The 18,991-nt window shown below is 39.1% G+C and overlaps 1 protein-coding gene across 2 annotated transcripts in view; it reads left to right on the forward strand.

The window, feature by feature from the left end:
• PLCXD3 (phosphatidylinositol specific phospholipase C X domain containing 3) overlaps nt 1–18,991 on the forward strand; it is a 129,894-nt gene that overhangs the window by 109,390 nt on the left and 1,513 nt on the right. The window contains exon 3 of one of the 2 annotated variants that reach the window (XM_058680078.1): nt 9,757–9,934. In XM_058680078.1, coding sequence (XP_058536061.1) covers nt 9,757–9,910 — 154 coding nt within the window. In that variant the 3' untranslated portion in view covers nt 9,911–9,934. Of the gene's footprint in view, nt 1–9,756; nt 10,102–18,991 lie in introns of those variants that run through there. The other variant, XM_004583673.4, reaches the window with a different exon arrangement.

The following is an 18,991-nucleotide window of genomic DNA, read 5'->3' on the forward strand; positions in this document are numbered from 1 at the left end:
ATGTATTCAAGATGTCAAACTTTTATCAGAGTCCTAGCTAGCAAACACATCCTCCCATCATTTCTATAGCCACTTCAGTTCATTGACAGTTTCTTCTGCTAGGCAGACGCCTCTTAGTTTGATATAATCCCATTTGTTGATTTTTTTAAACTTCTGTTTCCTGTGTTTTTGGGCTCTTGTCTAAGAAGTCTTTGCCTGTGTAGCTGTCTTACAGGATTTCCCTCTGCTTTAGTCTAGTAATTTAATGATTTCAGCTCTTTGATTCATATCCTTGACGTATTATAACTTGATTTTCATACACAAAGGTGGGGAAATCTGCTCTCATCTTTGTTTCTGAGGAGATCCAATTTTTCCAACACCTTTTGTTGAAGGGACTGAGAGCTGAGAAACTGTGGTAGCTCACTTTTCTAAGATTAGTTGGTTGGAGATATCTAGATTAATTTCTGTGGTTTCTATTCTGTTCCATTTGTCCATATGTTTATTTTTCCCAGTACCAGGCTGCTTTGAATATAACAGTAATGTTGCATGTATTGAAATCTGATATTGTGATTTCCCCAGCCTTCTTTTATTGTTTCAGAGTGTTTTAGTCATTTAAGGTCTCTAGTGTTTCCATGCGACTATTTGAATTCTTTTTGGTAGATCTGAGAATGCCCTTCATAGTTTCACAGATCTTAATGAACTTGTGATTTTGAGTTTTCTGGATATTTTGGTATTAACTCTTCCTGTCCATGAATCTGGAAGATTGCCCATTCTCTGTGTCATCTTCTATTTATTTCCATACTATTTTTTAAAAAGATTTATTTACTTTTATTACAAATTGAGATATACAGAGAGGAGGAGAGACAGAGAGGAAGATCTTCCGTCCTATGCTTCACTCCCCAAGTGACCGCAACGTCCGGTGCTGTGCCAATCCAAAGCCAGGAACCAGGAACCTCCTCCTGGTCTCCCACACAGGTGCAGGGTCCCAAAGCTTTGGGCCGTCCTCGACTGTTTTCCCAGGCCACAAGCAGGGAGCTGGATGGGAAGCAGGGCTGCTGGGATTAGAACCGGTGCCCATATGGGATCTCGGGGCATTCAAGGTGAGGACTTTAGCCACTAGGCCACTGTGTCAGACCCTTCCATATTCTTTAGTTTCATTGTAGAGATATTCACATAGTTTTTAAAAATTTATCCTAAGTTGATTAAAAAAATTATCCTAAGTTATTTGTGGACATTTTGAGTGGGGTTGATCTTAAAAGTTCTTTCTCAGCCATGGTATTGTTTGTACATACAAATGCTATTGATTTTGTGGGTTGATTGTGTATTCTGAAACTTTGCCAAATTCTTACTGAAATCTTTTGATTCTCTGGTATAAAGGATCATTATATCTGCAAACATGGGTAATATGACTTCCATAATTTGTGTCCTTTGTCTTTTTTTTTTTTTTGTCGAATGACCCATTTATTATGATGATGGCCATTGTTGTTTGTTCCCTAACTGGAAGGCTTTTTTTTAATCATACAAGGATTTTGTCAGATGCTTTCTCTGCATCTGAGATAATAAAATGGTTTTTATTCTTGATGTTGTTATGTGATATATCATATTTATTAATTTGCATATGTTGAATCATCCTTCCATCTCTAAGAGAAATTGTGTTTGGTCTGGACCGATGGCTTTTTCAGGTATAATTGAATTCGGTTGATTACTACTTCACTCAGGAATGTGGCATCGGTGTTCATCAAGTACATTTGTTCATAGTTTTCTTTCTTTGTATTTTTATCTGGTTTTGGAATTAAAGCTGTGTTGGTCTCGTAGGAAGAGTCGGGAGGAATTGCCCTTCCTTTGGGTAGCTTGCATAGTTTAAGAATTGGGATTAGGGCCACCCTGGTGTATCAGGCTAGTCTTCACCTGTGGCACCCGCATCCCATAGGGGTCCTGCCAGCTCCACTTCTGATCCTGATCCCTGATAATGCTCTGGGAGGCCAGCCAAGGAGGGATCAAGTCTTTGGGACCTGCACCCACATGGGAGAACTGGAGGAAGCTGCAGTGTCTTGGCTTCAGGCTGTTGTAGCTATTTGGGAAGTGAAATAGTTTGAAAAGTGATCTCTTATCTGAACAGCAAAATTACAAACAGGGAAAACAAAGAAAAGCTAATCCCAGTTCTTTTAAAAAAATATTTAAAAGTCTTGGTAGACTACAACAGGGATCATGGGGTTTTCTTTGTTAAGCAGCTCTTTAGTAGTGATTTAATTAGTGATACTTTTTCATATGTTCAAGCTTGTCTCTTCATAAATTGTAGGTGTCCAGAAAGTTGCCATATAATCTAGATTTCCAATTTGTTGAAAGTCATTTTCAACAAATTGATTGATCTCTACCACAGAGATAAAGAATATACATCTTTGTCATCTGATTTTATTAATTTGGATCTCTTTTTTGGAAGTTGAGTCAATGACTTATCAAATTTGTTTATCTCAAAACAAGCTCTTTAATTTCATTGATCTTTTCTGTAGCTTATTTGTAATTATTCCTCCTAACTTATGGTTTGGTTTGTTTGGCTTTTCCTAGGTCCTTGAGATACATTGTACATTATGTATTTGGTAATTATCCAATTTTCATGTAGGCACTAATTGATATGAACTTTCCTAAACACTGGCTTGGCTGTACCCAGAACTTTGATGTGCTGCCATTTTCATTTCTTGCAATGAATTTGAAAAATTTCCTTTTTTCTGACTCGCTGTTAAGTCATAAGCATGGATCTTTAGTGTCCATGTGTCTGAATATTTTCTAGACTTTCTTACATTACTTTCTAGCTTCATCCTATTGTGTTCAGAAAAGATACCTGGTATTTTAACTGTTTAATTAGTTGACTTTTTTGCAGTCTAACATATGATCTGTCTTAGAGAATTTCCATGTGCCAATAAAATGTGTATTCTGCAGCTGTGGGATGAAATGTTCTGTAAATATCAATTATATCCATTTGGTCAACCATGTAAATTAGATCCATTGCTACCTTGTTGGTTTTCTGCTTGATTAATATGTCCATTAGCAAAAGTGGGATATTGAAGTCCCCATTATTGTGTTGAACATAGATCTTTGTTTGGAACCATTAACATTGTAGAAGCCAGATGTCCTTGTATTAGATGCATATACATTTATTACAGTTACATCTTCCTATTGAATTGATTCCTTAATCATATAATTACCTCCTTTGACTTGTGCAGATGTTGTCATAATTCTTTCCTAGGTTCTTTCCTCTTCCTTAAAAGGCATTTTAGGCACTGGTTTGTTCAGAAAGATGAAGAATACACACACACACACACACACACAGTGGGCCAGGAAGGGAGAGGGTAAGACAGAGGTTTAACTTTCATGGGGTGCTTCCACAAGGAGAGAGTGAACTCCTACCACGACCTCCCCCAACGTGTGCTCTTTTATCCCTATCCTGTGGAGGCTTGGTTCCGTCACTTTACCACTGAAAATGTTCATCAGTCTCATACCTGGGAATATAGTAAATGTTATGAAAGTGGCACAGAGCAGAAGAAATGGGTGTGAATACAGAGCCAAAGTGAATTTATTAGAGATTAATGCATTCCAAAGGTGGATAATTGTCCATATGTAGAGGGAGGGACCACATGACACAGGCTGTTGTTCCACAGCCTTGGCTTTTAATATCTTGGAGGGGTGGAAGGGGTGGAACCCAAGTAGCTATTGTGTGGCATTTCAACCTTGATAGGTCTTGCTCCAAGAGGTGAGGGGATGCACAAGATTGTGCTGATCTTTGGAAAGTCAGTACACAAATGTCCCTGATGGAATTGTCTGTTTGGTAACTGTGTCTTTGCCTTATCAATCCTGACTCTCAGTGCACTGGATTCTTTTTCACTGCTGCTGCTGTTAAGAGGCATCCATCTGAGGTGAGATCTCTATACCCCATATCAGATAGAGTGGAGGAGGAGAGCAGTCTGGTTTTGTTCCTGCCTGCTGGCTTGGCATGTAGTAGGGCTCAGTACAGTTCTGTCTGCTGGCCTGAATGTAGACTTCAAGATGAGTAGGGACAGTAGGGACCTGCAGTCAAGCCAGGGACCCAACAGAGGGTGGCAGAAACTGTTTCTGATAGGTTTCATGTGCATGGCCATCTAGAATTCCATTGCTTCGAGTCTGGTGAAAAAGATTTAACTAGTATTTTAAATCTATAGGCTCCCAAAATGAAGAACAGAGTCATTGGAGAATCCAGGGCAGTGTTACCCAAATCCAGAGGAAGTTTTCCCGTTGAGAGACAAGTAGAAATTGATTGAAGGGGTTGGATAATTAGCTGGGTTTGTAGGCCTGGTAAGGTGTATGTGAGGCACAGGCCTAGCTCTGGACAGCTAGCATAAAGAACTTTTTTAAATTTTATATATTTTTATTAATTACATTGCATTATCTGACAGTTTTATACGCTCTGGGAATCCCCCAACCCCTCCCCGTACCCTCCCCCCATGGCGGATTCCTCCACCTTGTTGCTGTATTACATTTCAAATTCAGTCAAGATTCTTCCATTGCAAACGTATACCAAGCATAGAGTCCAGCCTCTTGTTGTCCAGGTAAATTCAACAGTTTGTTGGGGAGACCATCTCTGGTCTGAAGGCAGAGCTGACAGAATATCATCCCGATCAATTTAAAGCCACAACATAATATCAATGACAATTTACAACATTATGGAATTGACATGGTATTGAGTAACCAATATGTTAAAAAAGATGCAAGTTCTTAACTACATCTTGTGACTACTTCATTGACATTTCAATTTTAGTTTATACACAGAACTGGCTGCTATACACCTTGAAATGGCTATAGGGTACTATTCAGCTGTCTCGTGTCTATTTTCATTTTAGTATTTAGCAGTTTATAGTGTTGAAGCATAATTTTGCTGCACTTGGCAAATTTTAGGATAGTCTAAATTGGGTTATAACTAACAAAGGTGTATGTCAACAATCGAGGTGCAGAGAAATCTTCAATACCTTAGTGAGGAGTAACTAATCTTTGTGTCCTACCTAGTAAGGTATGTGTGAGTCCATAGCATAAAGAATTGAACCTGCTTAGGGGAGATACCCCATTGACTCCCAGTACCTGGCTTGACTGTGAGGAGAGCTGATCTGAATAGGAAGCTAAACACAAATTCAGTTTCATCTCCCCTCTGCTGACTTTGGGTTATCTTCTCTGCAGCAATGGTTGTTTTGGAAGCTGGACAGAGTGAAGGGATTTTTAGCTTGAGACCCGCAGCGTCTGCAGTTCCAGCCCTGGAGTCCTTCAACCTCAAGGGTGGTTCTGTTGCCAGTGTCTTGGTTCTTGGCAGAGCTGACGGGACTCTTTGGAAGCTGGCTTCACACACTGCAAACAAGTGCTATTTAGTAGACCTGCCTTGGGTCTCCTTGATGGCATACCATGCCATCAAGCCACAATTAATTGGCCTTTTGCTAACTATCTCCCTCCTTTTCTCTTGGCCTCTGGTAACGCAGACCACAGAGGCAGCCTTTAGAATGTGATTCAAGGGGATACTCACTCCTAAGTCTAGCTGTGAAATTATAATTTAAGCCTTTAGATCTGGAGAGCGAACTGTGCATTGTAAGAGTCCTTCAGAATAGAATCAGTTTCCCACCCAAGAATAGGGGAGAAATAGAAGTCAAAACCCTCAGATGGCATTACTCTCAGTAACAATGTCAAGTAAGAACTTGGTAAAACGTTTACCTAAAGCTCCAACACCTTCTATAGATTTGAGGCAAGAGTATGCATGCTTAGAAAATATTCATCTATTAAACCTAACAATTTAAGTTACACTTTAATAACCAGGTTTATCCAATACTTTAGTTTTAGGTACTTTAAGTCAAGATTTTTGCCAAAAGACTCTAAAAAGTCCAATTTTGATTCCAGAGAATTGCAGATGACGAGACTTCAAGCAGTTACAGCAGGAACCATAAATCTCATGAACCAACAGGAAGAGGCTTTTAGTCTATATTGTATTTCAGGAAGCACATACACTTGAACCTTTACAGCCTCTAGGCCTTTGTAATTAACAGTAGGACTAGAAACAGTCACTGGACTTTTAGCCTTGGAACATTTATATCAGTAGCATTATACAGTGTCACAGCTTAAAAGTTTCACACCACTTTGTGCTATATTCAAAGTTCTTTTGAGATACAAACAGCCTAATTAGTTGTTGTCTGTACAGAATGAGAAATGAATCCTTTGACATTTCCAGGAGGCCTCATCTGGAAATACCAAAACCCTGAAATTTGGAGGTTTTGAATGCCTGTTAAGGAGGCCAAGAAGGCCTCACTCTGTTTCAGGTTTTCTAATTTTTTTGGCTTGATGTTTCAGAAGATTTGGCTACTAGTTTGGATATTCATTCTTCTGCCTCATCATAGCCAAGTCCAATGTCATGTTTTTTGATGAATTCCTTAAAATCCTCCTCCTTTTCACTCAAACAAAATGAATTGTTGTGTTTACTATGTAGTCGCAGAGAATTCTGTCCTCACACCTATGGTACTAGTTGTAGCATCATGACTAGGTTATCTGTTCCATTCTGTAGACTTGGAGACATCTGAGCCCAAGACTTATTGTTCCAGATTGGAATTCAACAAATGTGTTTTTCTGAGGTGACAGGAATTCTAGAGGTACACAGGATATAGAAAATCAGATTGTAATGATCAGTAGTAAGAAGGGTGAAGCTGCTGCTAGAAATAGCCAGGGAGAGATATTTAGCATTGTATGTTGTATATGCTCAACAAACTAGGAGTAAGGAATCTGACACATAAAGAAAAGGGTTATCTCAACTCCTCATCCAAATATGGCTGGACAATTCAAATCTAAAAGGGTAGGCAAAAGTTAGGCCAAGATGGTCCTTGAGGGAGGAATTGTATTCTGCATCGAGGAAAGACCTCAAACACAAGTCCATGCAGTGTGTCAGGAGGGAAAATAGAAGCATTCCAATTAACAAGGAAAAAGCAATCAGGCTGAAGAGGTGGTGCTGGCAGCTGATTTGGGAAAGCAATGAGGGAACTCAGGTGTCCTGCCATAAAGATGTGGATGGATGTTGAGGATCAGAACAAGGTTTTAGAGTTATTCCTGTGGAGGAATAATAGTCACAAGCCTTTGAGAGAAGCTTTTGTGTAGAAAAAGCACAATAAGTATAGGGTGAGACATTGCCAAGAACTCTACAGGAGATGAGGTACCTGGGATGACTTGGGGGAGCTACAGCTGACACACACTTTCTTAGGTGCTCGGTTGGTCTTGGATGGATGGCTTGAAACAACAAAAGCAGTTGAAAGTTGGAGTTCTTTGTGTTTTCATGATCTGTATGCTGATGATGGTCAGTAGCATTACTAGCTGAATCTTGGTTGAACATAATTCTGTACTTTAGCATTTGAAATTCAACTTAGTCCTACTGCTTGTTTTGTTTGGGTAGCATGTTGATTTCAGGAAATTTCTGTCTGAGCAGATAAGAGAAATAGGATAACAATTAGTTCTCAATTCTCGACCAAGAATTTTAATCTTAGAAGCATAGAGTTGCGGCTAGATTCCACATCACTCTAACCCCACCCCCCAATGAGTGTCTGTAGAAAGGAATCAGTTCTGATCCTCTTCCCAGACGTTGTTTGCCTTTTCTAAAATGACTGAACTGTTCCATCTGTTCTAGTAAATGCAGGCGAGCGGGTGAGAGGAGTGAAATTCAAGGATGCACATACATTGCCACAGCAGCTGTCTGCGTGATGAGTTTGGACAGATCATGAACCCAGACTTCTCATTCTAAGACAGAATGTTCTAAAACTGTTGTGAGAGCCTGCTATTCCTCCTCCCTACCTGTTGACTGAAGACCTTGAGGATTTGTATTACAGTGCTTTATAAGCAACTAGTTCCTTCGCTGTCTCTAAGAGGAAGATGTGTATACTGTACAACATAAATCAGATAAACTTTTAAGGTATTCCTAGTGTGATCCAAGGAAGTTGGCTCAGTTTTTTTCTTAATGGGCTGGGTTTGTTTAGACACTTTCTGCAATCTGGACAAATGCGCATGTGCTGCACTTTGCGTTTCACGCTGCCCACTCTCCCTTAAGCTTCCAAAAGTGCTGGCTGCCTTCCTTCTTTACCCTCCTGACTTCTCCACATTCATAGCTGCCATCAATTCTGATCCCTTTTCTGCCCTGAATATCAGACATGTGCATAACTGTCCTTGAGTTCTAAACTCGAGACCAAACTTACCACCTCCCCTGAAAGGCTGTCTTCTGTTTTGAAGAACAGTCGATGATGTATGTCTGCCAGAGTTCTGCTAGACATCCAAGCTTCATTCATGGCCTCACGTGCTCTCCGTTTCTTACCCATACTACATTTCATCTTAGTCGTTTTCAAAAATATTCATGGCTCTGTCTAATTCAAGTTACTGTTGCAGCTGATGGAATTACTTCAACAACTAATTGTGATTTGTGCCTGTCCTTTGGTTTTCTCATTCATTTACCTGCATGGAAAGAATACCTAGCCATGTACTTTCCCTGGGAAACAGCTTTCAGTTGGTTCACATTCTTCAAAACCGTCTATCAATTAGTTGCTTCTTCTCTTGCCAGTATCTAGGACAACATCTTTCACCCCAGGAATTCACAAATATTTCCTCCCACACTTTAACACCTTGCCCTTTTTATGAAACTCCCTTTGTATCCTGCTCAAGCCCTGGTAGGTTTCTCTCTAATGTGCAGTGAGAAGGAAATGTGTATCATCAGCCTGTATCTGTCCGTGTCCTGTGCCTGGAAATGCACTACCATCAGCCTCCATGCCCATTCTGGAATCCCTCACCATCCAGCTCAGGGGTCATTCCTCTGAATGCTCACTCCTGGCTTTCCAGGTTGAGCTAGGTCACTCCTCTATGATCCCATGATAAGGTAGGAGCTTTCATAGTGAGTCTGAGTAATGCTGAGGGCCTTGTGATCTGAGAACATATCTAGCCCCTTACAGTGGCCTACAATGCCCACACAAATCTATCCCAATTTCCTTTCTCAGGTATTGCTAAGCCTAAGGAATACCTGAGTTTCTCTCCCTGGACAATCCCACAGACATCTCCCTCATGCCTTTGTACGATATTCCCTTATCAGTAAGTCCTACTTACTTTCAGGTGAGATCCATACCATCCTTCTCCTAATCTTCATTTCTTGTTCCATCTTCCTTTCTGCAAAAACTATAGAAGGTACTTAGCCTCATTATATTTCTCTTATGAGGGTGTAAGCTCTGTAACAATTATTTTAAGTGGTTACAATGGAAGCTAACTTAATAGGTATCCAGCACATATGGTTAAAAGAACAAGCATTGGTCATACTATATGACAATTATATTTTTTGCCCTACTTTCTACTATAGAACTGAATTTTTTTAAAGGACAACACTCTTGTTTATACATACATATAAACCCACTGTTTTCAGGGAATGTTCTACGTGCTTACGAAGTACATATAGTTGCCTCTGGCCTTGTCACCCATTGTTTCATAGTTTGTGATCATGCCAGGCTAAAGCATGTTTTTTTTTTTACTATAGGATATTGCACTATAAATAATTATTGGCAATCTCAGATAATGTTAAGAGTTCAATATGAAATAATATGATGCCTGCATATCACATAGTGTCTTCAAATTCAAGAATTCACCATTGCCTGACTGGCCTTTTATATATTCCATCTCTGTGAACACTTGGGAAATTCTAAAAATAAGCTAGAAAAGCAATACATTACCTTGTGTGACTCCCCTTCTTGTTTCTTTTCTCAGAGCTCTCCCAGCCATGATGCAGTGGGTTCGCACACAGAAGCCCGGAGAGAGTGGCATCAACATTGTCACTGCTGATTTTGTCGAACTGGGGGATTTCATCAGCACCGTCATAAAGCTCAACTACGTCTTTGATGAAGGAGAAGCCAACACTTGATAATACTGTTTGGAGTGCCCATGAGTAAGACAGACAAGACTTACTGTATTACTGTTACCTGTAAACACTCTGACCTGCCCATTCCACTGAGTCTCTGAAGGGATTAGGGCTACTAGTGGGTGGGAAAAGGGAGAAAATCATTTCTTCAGTGCTTATCACCATATTCTGCATTGCTAAAGATATTTCATTCCCCATGTGATGAGAACAATCTATTTCTCATATTAGGTGAATTTCATTTTCAAAGTTAGTCTTTGTAATGTAAAATTTGAGTGTCTACTTGATTGCACTTTCTAGGACTCTTACACTGTCTATTTTCTCAATGTTGTGCTTCCTCTCTCATTCACTAACCAAATGCTGTATGGGAATCTAAACAATTAAATGTCCAACATAATGTGTATTACATCGCTATGCTGAAATTTGTTTTGTGCAACTTGGTATAATGATCTGTAGTTCTCATCAGTTGGGAAATCACAGCAAGCTTTTAGTCTTAGAAAAAAAATCCATCAAATTAGTTCCTATGTATCAGTAATTGGAGGCCATAATTAGTGATTTTTGTGTTATGAAAATAATGTTTTACAGTGTTTCTATTTAAGGCAGCTATAAATATGGAGTAACATTTTTTTTTCTTAACTAGGAGTGCCAAGGCCGTAGTGAAAGATGCTATTTTAACTCTGCAAACTTTTAAATAGTATCTCTCGGAAAAGGCCCAGTTAGTGATAAGTCATTACAAATATGTTAAAATTGGAAATTGTTCAAATGAGTCTTTTAAAAGTCCTCAGTAGTTGCATGATTAAAAGAAAAAGGGAAACATTGTGCAAGCTTTCCAATTGTGATTTCCACATACATAATTCTAAATTGTAAATTTTTACAAATATTTTGAAGACGCTTGAAGATTTTAATTTGTAAGGCAGGCACAGGAAATTAGAGCAGTGTTTTGGGAACTGGACCCATGAATCCACAGATGTTCAGTATCTTTAGGAAATTCTTGATCCCTACAGTTAGGACAGTCTTGTTTTAAATTGGCACTGACTCACCACCTCTGGGCTCCATCTTTCCTGAGAACAAAATGAAGGTCAAGGCAAGAGGTTCCCATGAGGTTTCTGTGGCCTACCATCTGATGCCCTGCAAAAATAGTGATGCTTTAATTTGGGGTGGTTATTCAACAGCTATAATACTATCCCAAAAAGTGCACAGTAGCTATTATGCATGCACTTCCCAAAAATATGTGAGGCTTCTTTCCCCCACAGAACTCTAAGTTACTTTTTCGGAACATTTGAAATTATCACAGCTCAGCAGTTTTCTATAACCCATGCCAAAGAGAAGTGATGCCATGACCTCAACTTTTAATTCGTGTAAACAGCAGGTCAAATGGCTTCATTTCTTCACCCAGAAAAGCCTGATGTTTCGCGGACTAGATGTATCCAGATTGTAAGCACTCATGACGAGAACACAGCATTTGCTACTGACTGCAGGGAGGGAATAGAAAATATTTATACTGGAGAGCATGGGGTGCCTGCTGTAGACCAAGCAGCGTACTTACACATGAGAGACAGGTTGCTCCACTGCAGGTGTGTGAATATACATGTCCATACACAACATTCCAACGTTGACCCACGTGTGTGCAAGCCGACTCAAAAGCACAGACACATGGAAATAGGGACATAGTACAACTCTTTTCAAGTTAAAACAGTATTACTAAAACTGCAATCCTTAACAATGTATAAAATTGAGTGAAAGACCTTTGCAAGTATGGCTTGTTGCACCTTATTTTTTTTTTAAATTAACTAGTTTTTCAATAGTTTGTAGATCTAATTCTCAGAATATAATGGTAGCCCCTCCCCTTTTCTCCTTTATTTGAGACAGCATTTTAACCTAACATTCCAGTAAAATGGCTAAATGCCTTATTAAATGATTAACAAGTAAAAAAAAGGCTATAAACAATTGAATGAAAAATTAATGTGTACTACAGCTATATACCCAGATACAGTTCATTTTAAGGAAATCACAGATCATTGAAACTACAATAAAAAAACATGCTTACCCATAGGGTTGACAAAGGTTTGAAATGTTTTTGTACAACACCCTAGGTTGGTACTTCATTTACAAAAATAATAGTTCTCTTCTTTCCCTTGGCCCCTCCTTCTTATTTTATTGCCTTTCAATCTTTCATGTTTTATATGTAAACTGAATAGCAATCTTTTTCATAGCATTATGGAAATATACATCCTGTAAATTTACTTTTTGGTGTATTTTCTCCGACTATTGATTATGCATCCTTCACCACGATCTTTAGCGAGGCAGACTTGCAATGACTCAAGGACTTACCTTAAAAATGACAGAAGAAAACTTTCAACACATTAATGAAAAATTAATAAAATTTCGGAGTTACTACATTTTACTTTTTTGAATTTCTTACAGTGTTTGCTTAGAAGTAACTTTGTAATATTTGTCATTTGGGTGCTGGAAATAAATGAAGCTTTAGAGCACTTTAACAGAGGGAAAAAAAGGTACCTTCCAGCCGCACTGTGGATTCTCTTCAGTCAGCAGCAATGCTGCAGGAGGGGAGTGGAGACGGACTTGCCTTAACTTCTACAGGAGGGCAGAAGCTCAAGAGAACTGAGAATTTGCTAGATGGATTGCTTGGAAGGGGAGGGCAGGTGTCTTCGGCTGTTTTCTATCCACTGACTCCCTAAAGCACATACAGGAAGCAAGTTACAGGCCTTAATACAGACATGAGGCTAAAAAACGGTAAGGTGGAAACAACACTTGCCCTCAGCCTATGTCTCACTGTCTTAGCCAGGCTGTCTTTCCATAGAGATAAGAGCTCAAGGGCTACAGAGAGGCTCCAAGATGCTAGTAGCCACATCTTGGTGGACTTTTTGGTTTTGCTTTTTTCTTAAGGATGACATTGCAAGTCCTGCCAGGCAAAAGAAAGTCATAATTAACTCCAACTTTAAAATCAAGGATAAGGGAAAATATGCAAAGATAATTTTTACTTTCCTGCAATTTTGAAGAACCAATGTGGTTGTTTCTGTCTCCCTATTACTACACATTCAAACAAGTGCAGAGAATAAGGAGGCATCTTTTAAAAGCCTTAGGATACCCTATTTGATGACCTCAATACTCACTTTTAGCCATACTGGGAAAACTCACTTTTCTTGGAGCACCACCTAACAGTGAATGTATTGGAGCAGAAAATATTTGGCATGCATGTACCTGTAAATGTATACATAAGCGAACACACACACACGATTAAAATTAAACAACCGCTGGATTCTACTGCTGTTTTAACTCCTAAAATTAGTATCTCCCACATTAGTGAGAATACACATTCAAATATTTCAGAGGAGAAATATCACTGGAACATCCATGAAAATTAAGACTATTAAAAAAATAGGCAATGAGTGGCAGTAACAGGGTAACTACATTGTATATTAAAAATTGAAGATTGAGGAATAAATTGTAAATACACGCACACATATTCACTTAGTTATGTTTGAGGTTCTAATGTGCTTTTAAATAAAATTATCTGTCCAGATTCTCTGCTGTTAGGATTCAGATTGAAAAGTTGCAAGTCTCAGGAAATTTTCGTATTTTTCAGTTGTAGAAGTTTTACAGGTCCAATCACATGATCTAACCTTTGGTCACTCAAGCAAATGGGAGCTCCATAGGCTCCCTGTTTGAACTGACAGTAGAAAATAATGCACAATGGCCTTCAGGATATGCTCAGTGAAGTTCATAAAGGCATTTTGTTTTCCAACAGTTTGTTCTTTTCAACTAGATTTCAGTGGCATCTGGTGTAAATGCTATGCTATAATTGCCATAATGTATTGGTGGCTCCTGTGTTACTTTTAAGTAATGCTCTAAAAATTGTTTGTTTTCCCAATGACAATGATTAAAATATTCTGTACAATTTGTAAAACATGTTAACTGAATCTGTTAAATTATGTGATTTTTATTTCACTTGATATAATTTTGTAGATAATAGTTCTAAATGTGTATTTGTGTGTAAGTCTAAATTATGTGCTTGTATGTTGTTTGTGTAATTGTGTTGTATCAAAAATCAAACTTATCCTAAAGAAAAAGGGCACATCCTGACCAGCCTTAATTCATCAACATTTGCTATTGAAATTTGGCTGTAAAATTTCAATGGAAATTATATTTTTGTTAAAGATTGCATTTGGAAATTATTAAAGAATGTGCTCTAGAGCTTACTGGGTTTCCACAAATTATTCAGCTTGTTGCATGCCCATGCTTCCCAAAATTATCATTTACTTCATCATTACATACGTATGTTCACTAAATTCACATTTGTCTCCATCTGCAACAGAACCAGTATACTCCTAAAATTGTTGCTCCCATTATGAAATTTTGCTTTAGGTTTCTCATGGAAACCTCTCTGCAAACTATTACTCCCTGAAAACTGGGTTTTCTTAAGCAACATGAGCTGCCATGGCTTTATGGGAGTTATTCAGGGCAGTCAACATCAGCTGGTTGCAACATGGTTCTCAAAGAACAAGCATGCACCACTGTTTGCTGTACACCCAGCCTAGTTCTGGAACACTCCTGATTAATTCAGTGATCTGCCTATGTGATTATGCCCAAAACCAAAGTGCAATTGTCCATGAGCTGAGTATAGAATGTTAATCTTACTGCCTTCAATTTAGTCATACCTATTTAGTGTTACCAGATGCTATACAGAACACTAAGTGAAATTCAACTTTCAGATAAAAATATTTTTAGTGTATTTCCTCACACTAAAAAATAAGCTTACCTGCAATTAAAATTTAATGGAGGCATATCCTGTATTTCTCTTCTGAATCTGGCAACATGATCCATGCAGCCATCTTTTCTGTTTCAGCTGCGATACCTACAATAAGCGAGATTTGACTGTTTCCAAATCCTTTCGCTGAGATACTCCATTCAAATGAACAGATTTCATATCCTTTACAAAGGAAAATACTGGTCCACTCTGGGTCCCATAAATGCTGTATTAAAGAATACATGTGAATACAAATGAAACAATTCAATGTCTGCACAAGGTTAATAAAACCCTGTCCAACATGTCCCTTCATTGACCTTTTGTGAAGTCTAGAATTAACTTGTTATTCCCATGAGGAATATGCTCCAATACTTGAGATAATTAAAACACATCTGTGAAAAACAGTAGGAAGTGATAGCACCCTCAAACTTCATACTGGACTGGGGACAAATTAATGCATCATTCCTTTTTGACAGTTTGCCACAATCTTTTTTAAATCAGACGAATTATTCTGTGGCATTGTAGAGTTTGACGTAGGACTCTCATCATCTCTGGAAGAAAAGATAGCAGTCGGGGTACACAGTCCTGGGAGCTCCTGGCAATGGGAAGAGGGCAACTGGTGTGGTGGGAGGGCATAAAATGAGGGTTCCAACATGAAGCTAGTATTGGACAGACAAACTTGCCATGGCAACTATGATGACCAAAATTTTTTCTTTTAGGAATTGAAAACACAAGAAGCTTCAGAGTAAGAGCAAAGAAATCTTAAGGGTCATTTCCATGGCAGTTTGCAGAGAACAGAACCATGTTGGAATTTCTAAAATAGACCTTTCAAACGCAGTGAATTCCTGACATAGTGCACATGTAGAAGTTTGGAAGCATGTTGGATACTTAGAAATTTCTAGAGGGGAGCGAAGAATGGGATAGGAAAACCCAAATCCCTAAAGCTAACATTTCCCTCTCATAACTCTTGGTTGAACACACTGACATTGGTTTGCTTTGTTTCTGGAAGATGGCAGAGGTGGTGACATTTCCATCTCTAGAGATCAGAAATTCACCACAGGGAGACATACCTGTGCCTTCTCTTTTTAGGATCTGGTGATATGTCTGTAAATGTGGTAGAAAGTCTGTAAGAAAAATGTGAATTCTTTTTGATAATGTTGTGTTATTAATGTACAAAAAAGTTTCTTTGTATCCAGTGAAATGCCTAATAAAGTCCTGGTATCAGTTATGCTTATTTTTTCAATTCATAGTCACCATTGCTTCATGATAAGCCCCAAAATGGATTTCTTAAGATATGAATCAGAACATCAGAAAGTATAGAAACGTAACTCATTTCCCAGGGAGATACGTTCACCTGTAAAGGCAGTGAATGCCCTTGGTGCCTCCACTGGATTACAGTTAAGTGTCTCTAATATCCAGTTAGTTTCTGATAATATCACAAAACAGACCAATATCAGCATAGTAATAGGATATGAATATTATAAAATGCCATCTCAAAAACTCAGGGGAAGGAAATAGATTTTTACTGAGTCTCCACTCTGCCTAATACATGAGATTTAACCAACAGCACTGCCTTTGCATTTCACCAAATAAATTCATACAGTAAGACAAAATGTGAGCATTTGATGCGATTACAACTAAAGACAGCCTTGCAAATACATATGGTTGAAGGTCCCACAAAGTCTAGGCCTGTTACATACACTGGTAAGTTTGTGGCATTAGCGGATTTCTACTCACATAGCCATGATGGTTTCTCTGTTTAGGAGGATGTCTATGAGTGAAAATAGTACTTTCCAGATTTTTATCCTTATGTCCTTAATAGACAATGTTGCAGCAGCTTCATCAGAGATGCTACTCACATTTTGCAGCACTCGTCAGCCCTTGTTCTGTATAGCAGGCCCCCTGTAAAACACTGCAACACGCCTAAACAGCTCCTTAGGAAAATATATGGAATACCTACGCTTGGCAATTTCTCACTGGAGCTTACAGATGGCACAATTTTGTTGTCTAAACAAGCAAACAAGCATTCCTGAGCAATGATCTTTTAAAAATATCCCCACACACTAAAAATTGTTTCAACAGTTATTCCTGAGAGCCTAACAGCGGGAGCCCATTTCTAAAATAAGTTATTAGAAATGGATCAGTCGTGGCCACAGGTAACAAACAATATATTCTTGTAGGCAAGAAAGTCTGTGCTAGCCTGGCTGATTCTTTCTACGTGAAGTTCTCCTCTGGATTATGTGTAAGAGTGGAGTTGGGACTAATCCTAAAACAAAAGTCAAAACCTAAGCCAAAGTCAATTTGCCACAGAGGCACCAAAGAAAAGAACTGAATATTGTCATTCCCCCATCGAAGTGTGGTTCGGTAACCAAGTACTCTACCAACTATGGGCTGCAAATATTCTAGAAGTACAGCTACAAGGACATGTAGAGATTTTTTTTTTTTTTTTTGGATTCTGTTCCCTTCACAATACAGCCACATTTTATGTAGTGTTTATACTCCACCACTGTAAATAACCTACAAGTATGTGAAGTATGTCAAGGGAGGTATTTAGGTCATAAATATTGTGTCATTTCCTATAAGGGACTGGGACATACTGGCAGAGGTGTGGACGAGCCCTAGAAGGTGCCATTGTTGGGGAGGCAAAATTGCAAACAGAAGCCCTCTTTTTGTCTTTCCTTGCCTCCTCTCCAACTTAGCTTCTCTGGTAAATACATATATCTTTTAAGAGGAAAAAAAACATGAAACTTTTTCCACTAGAAGATGTGAGGGGGGGCTCTAGTCAGGGGCAATTAGCAGCTGCCCTCTGCCAACGGGTGTGATTTCAGATTTCCATCTCGAGGACAGGAAACAATTTAATCTTAAGTCAATCTTTACCTTTTGTTCTTAAGATAGTTTTTCACATTTTAAATTATTTCAAGCACACAGAAAGTGTGTCAAGCATTAGAACAAAGTCTACATGATTTTCTTAGAGCCGTTTTACATTAATTTTTGTTAATTTTTAACTTCTGGGATGCAGTACGATTTCTTTTGAAGACATTCTGGGCCTGGTATGATGGCCTAGTGGTTGAACTCCTAGCCTTGCACCTGCCAGGATCCCATGTGGGCACCAGTTCATATCCCAAGGGCTCCATTTCCCATCTAGTTCCCTGCCTGTGGCCTAGGAAAACAGTTGAGGATGACCCAAACCTTGGGACCCTAAACCCGTGTGGGAGACTCAGAGGAGGCTCCTGGCTTCAGATTGGCTCTGCTCCAGCTGTTGCAACCACTTGAGGGAGTGAACTAGTGGATGAAAGATCTTTCTCTCTGTATCTCCTTCTCTGTGTATCTGCATTTCCAATTTTTTTGAAAAAATTAAAAGGCATTCTGTGTATTTGAAAGGCAGAGTTACAAAGAAGGTGTGGTTCTTCCACCTCCTGGTTCACTCCCCCAGATAGCCACAGCAACTAGGATTGGCATAGGCCACATCCAAAAGCATCATCAAGGTCTCCCACATGGGTGCAGTGGCCCAAGGACTTGGGTCATCCTCTACTGCTTCCCCAGGTGCAGTAGCAGGGGGCTGAATCAAAAGTGGAGCAACTGGATACTGAACCAGTGCCAACATGGCATGTCAGTGTTACATGTGTTGGCTAGCCTACCACACCACAGTGCTGGCCTCTTCAGTGTGTTTTTATAGTATTATTCACATTCCCTAATCAAATGTTAAGATGCCAGAATGAAAACCAAAAATCTATCCTTCAGTCATTCATGTAATAAGATAATTTTCTTTCAAAATTCACATTAGGGCCTGGCACAGTAGCCTATTGGCTGAAGTTCTTACCTTGCACATGCCAGGATCCCATATAGGTACCAGTTCGTGTCCTGGCAGCCCCACTTGTGACCATCCAGTTTCCTGCTTGTGACCTGGGAAAGCAGCAGTTGAGGATGGCTCAAAGCCTTTGGACCCTTCACCTATGTGGGAGACCCGGAAGAGGCTTTGAGCTCTTGGCTTTGGATTGGCACAGCTCCAGCCATTGCAGCCACTTGGGGAGTGAATCAGCAGACAGAAGATCTTCCTCTCTATCTCTCCTCCTCTCTGTATATCTGACTGTCCAATAAAAATAAATCTTAAAAAGATTCACACTATACTGAAGTATCAATGATTACAAAAATAAAGGCAACAGTTCATGTAAAAAGAGGAAAAGAAAATCTCCAAGAGCTATTATAAGTGGGAAGGTGTCAGGAGGTGCTATTTAGACTGAGTCAAATGCAGGCTAGAATTTATGCTGTGTGGGAAGTAACAGGAATTCTTCAGAGGCAGTATTTCCAGAAGAAAGTGT

This window comes from Ochotona princeps, chromosome 23 (assembly GCF_030435755.1).
Source record: "Ochotona princeps isolate mOchPri1 chromosome 23, mOchPri1.hap1, whole genome shotgun sequence".
Classification (NCBI taxonomy): Eukaryota; Metazoa; Chordata; class Mammalia; order Lagomorpha; family Ochotonidae; genus Ochotona; species Ochotona princeps.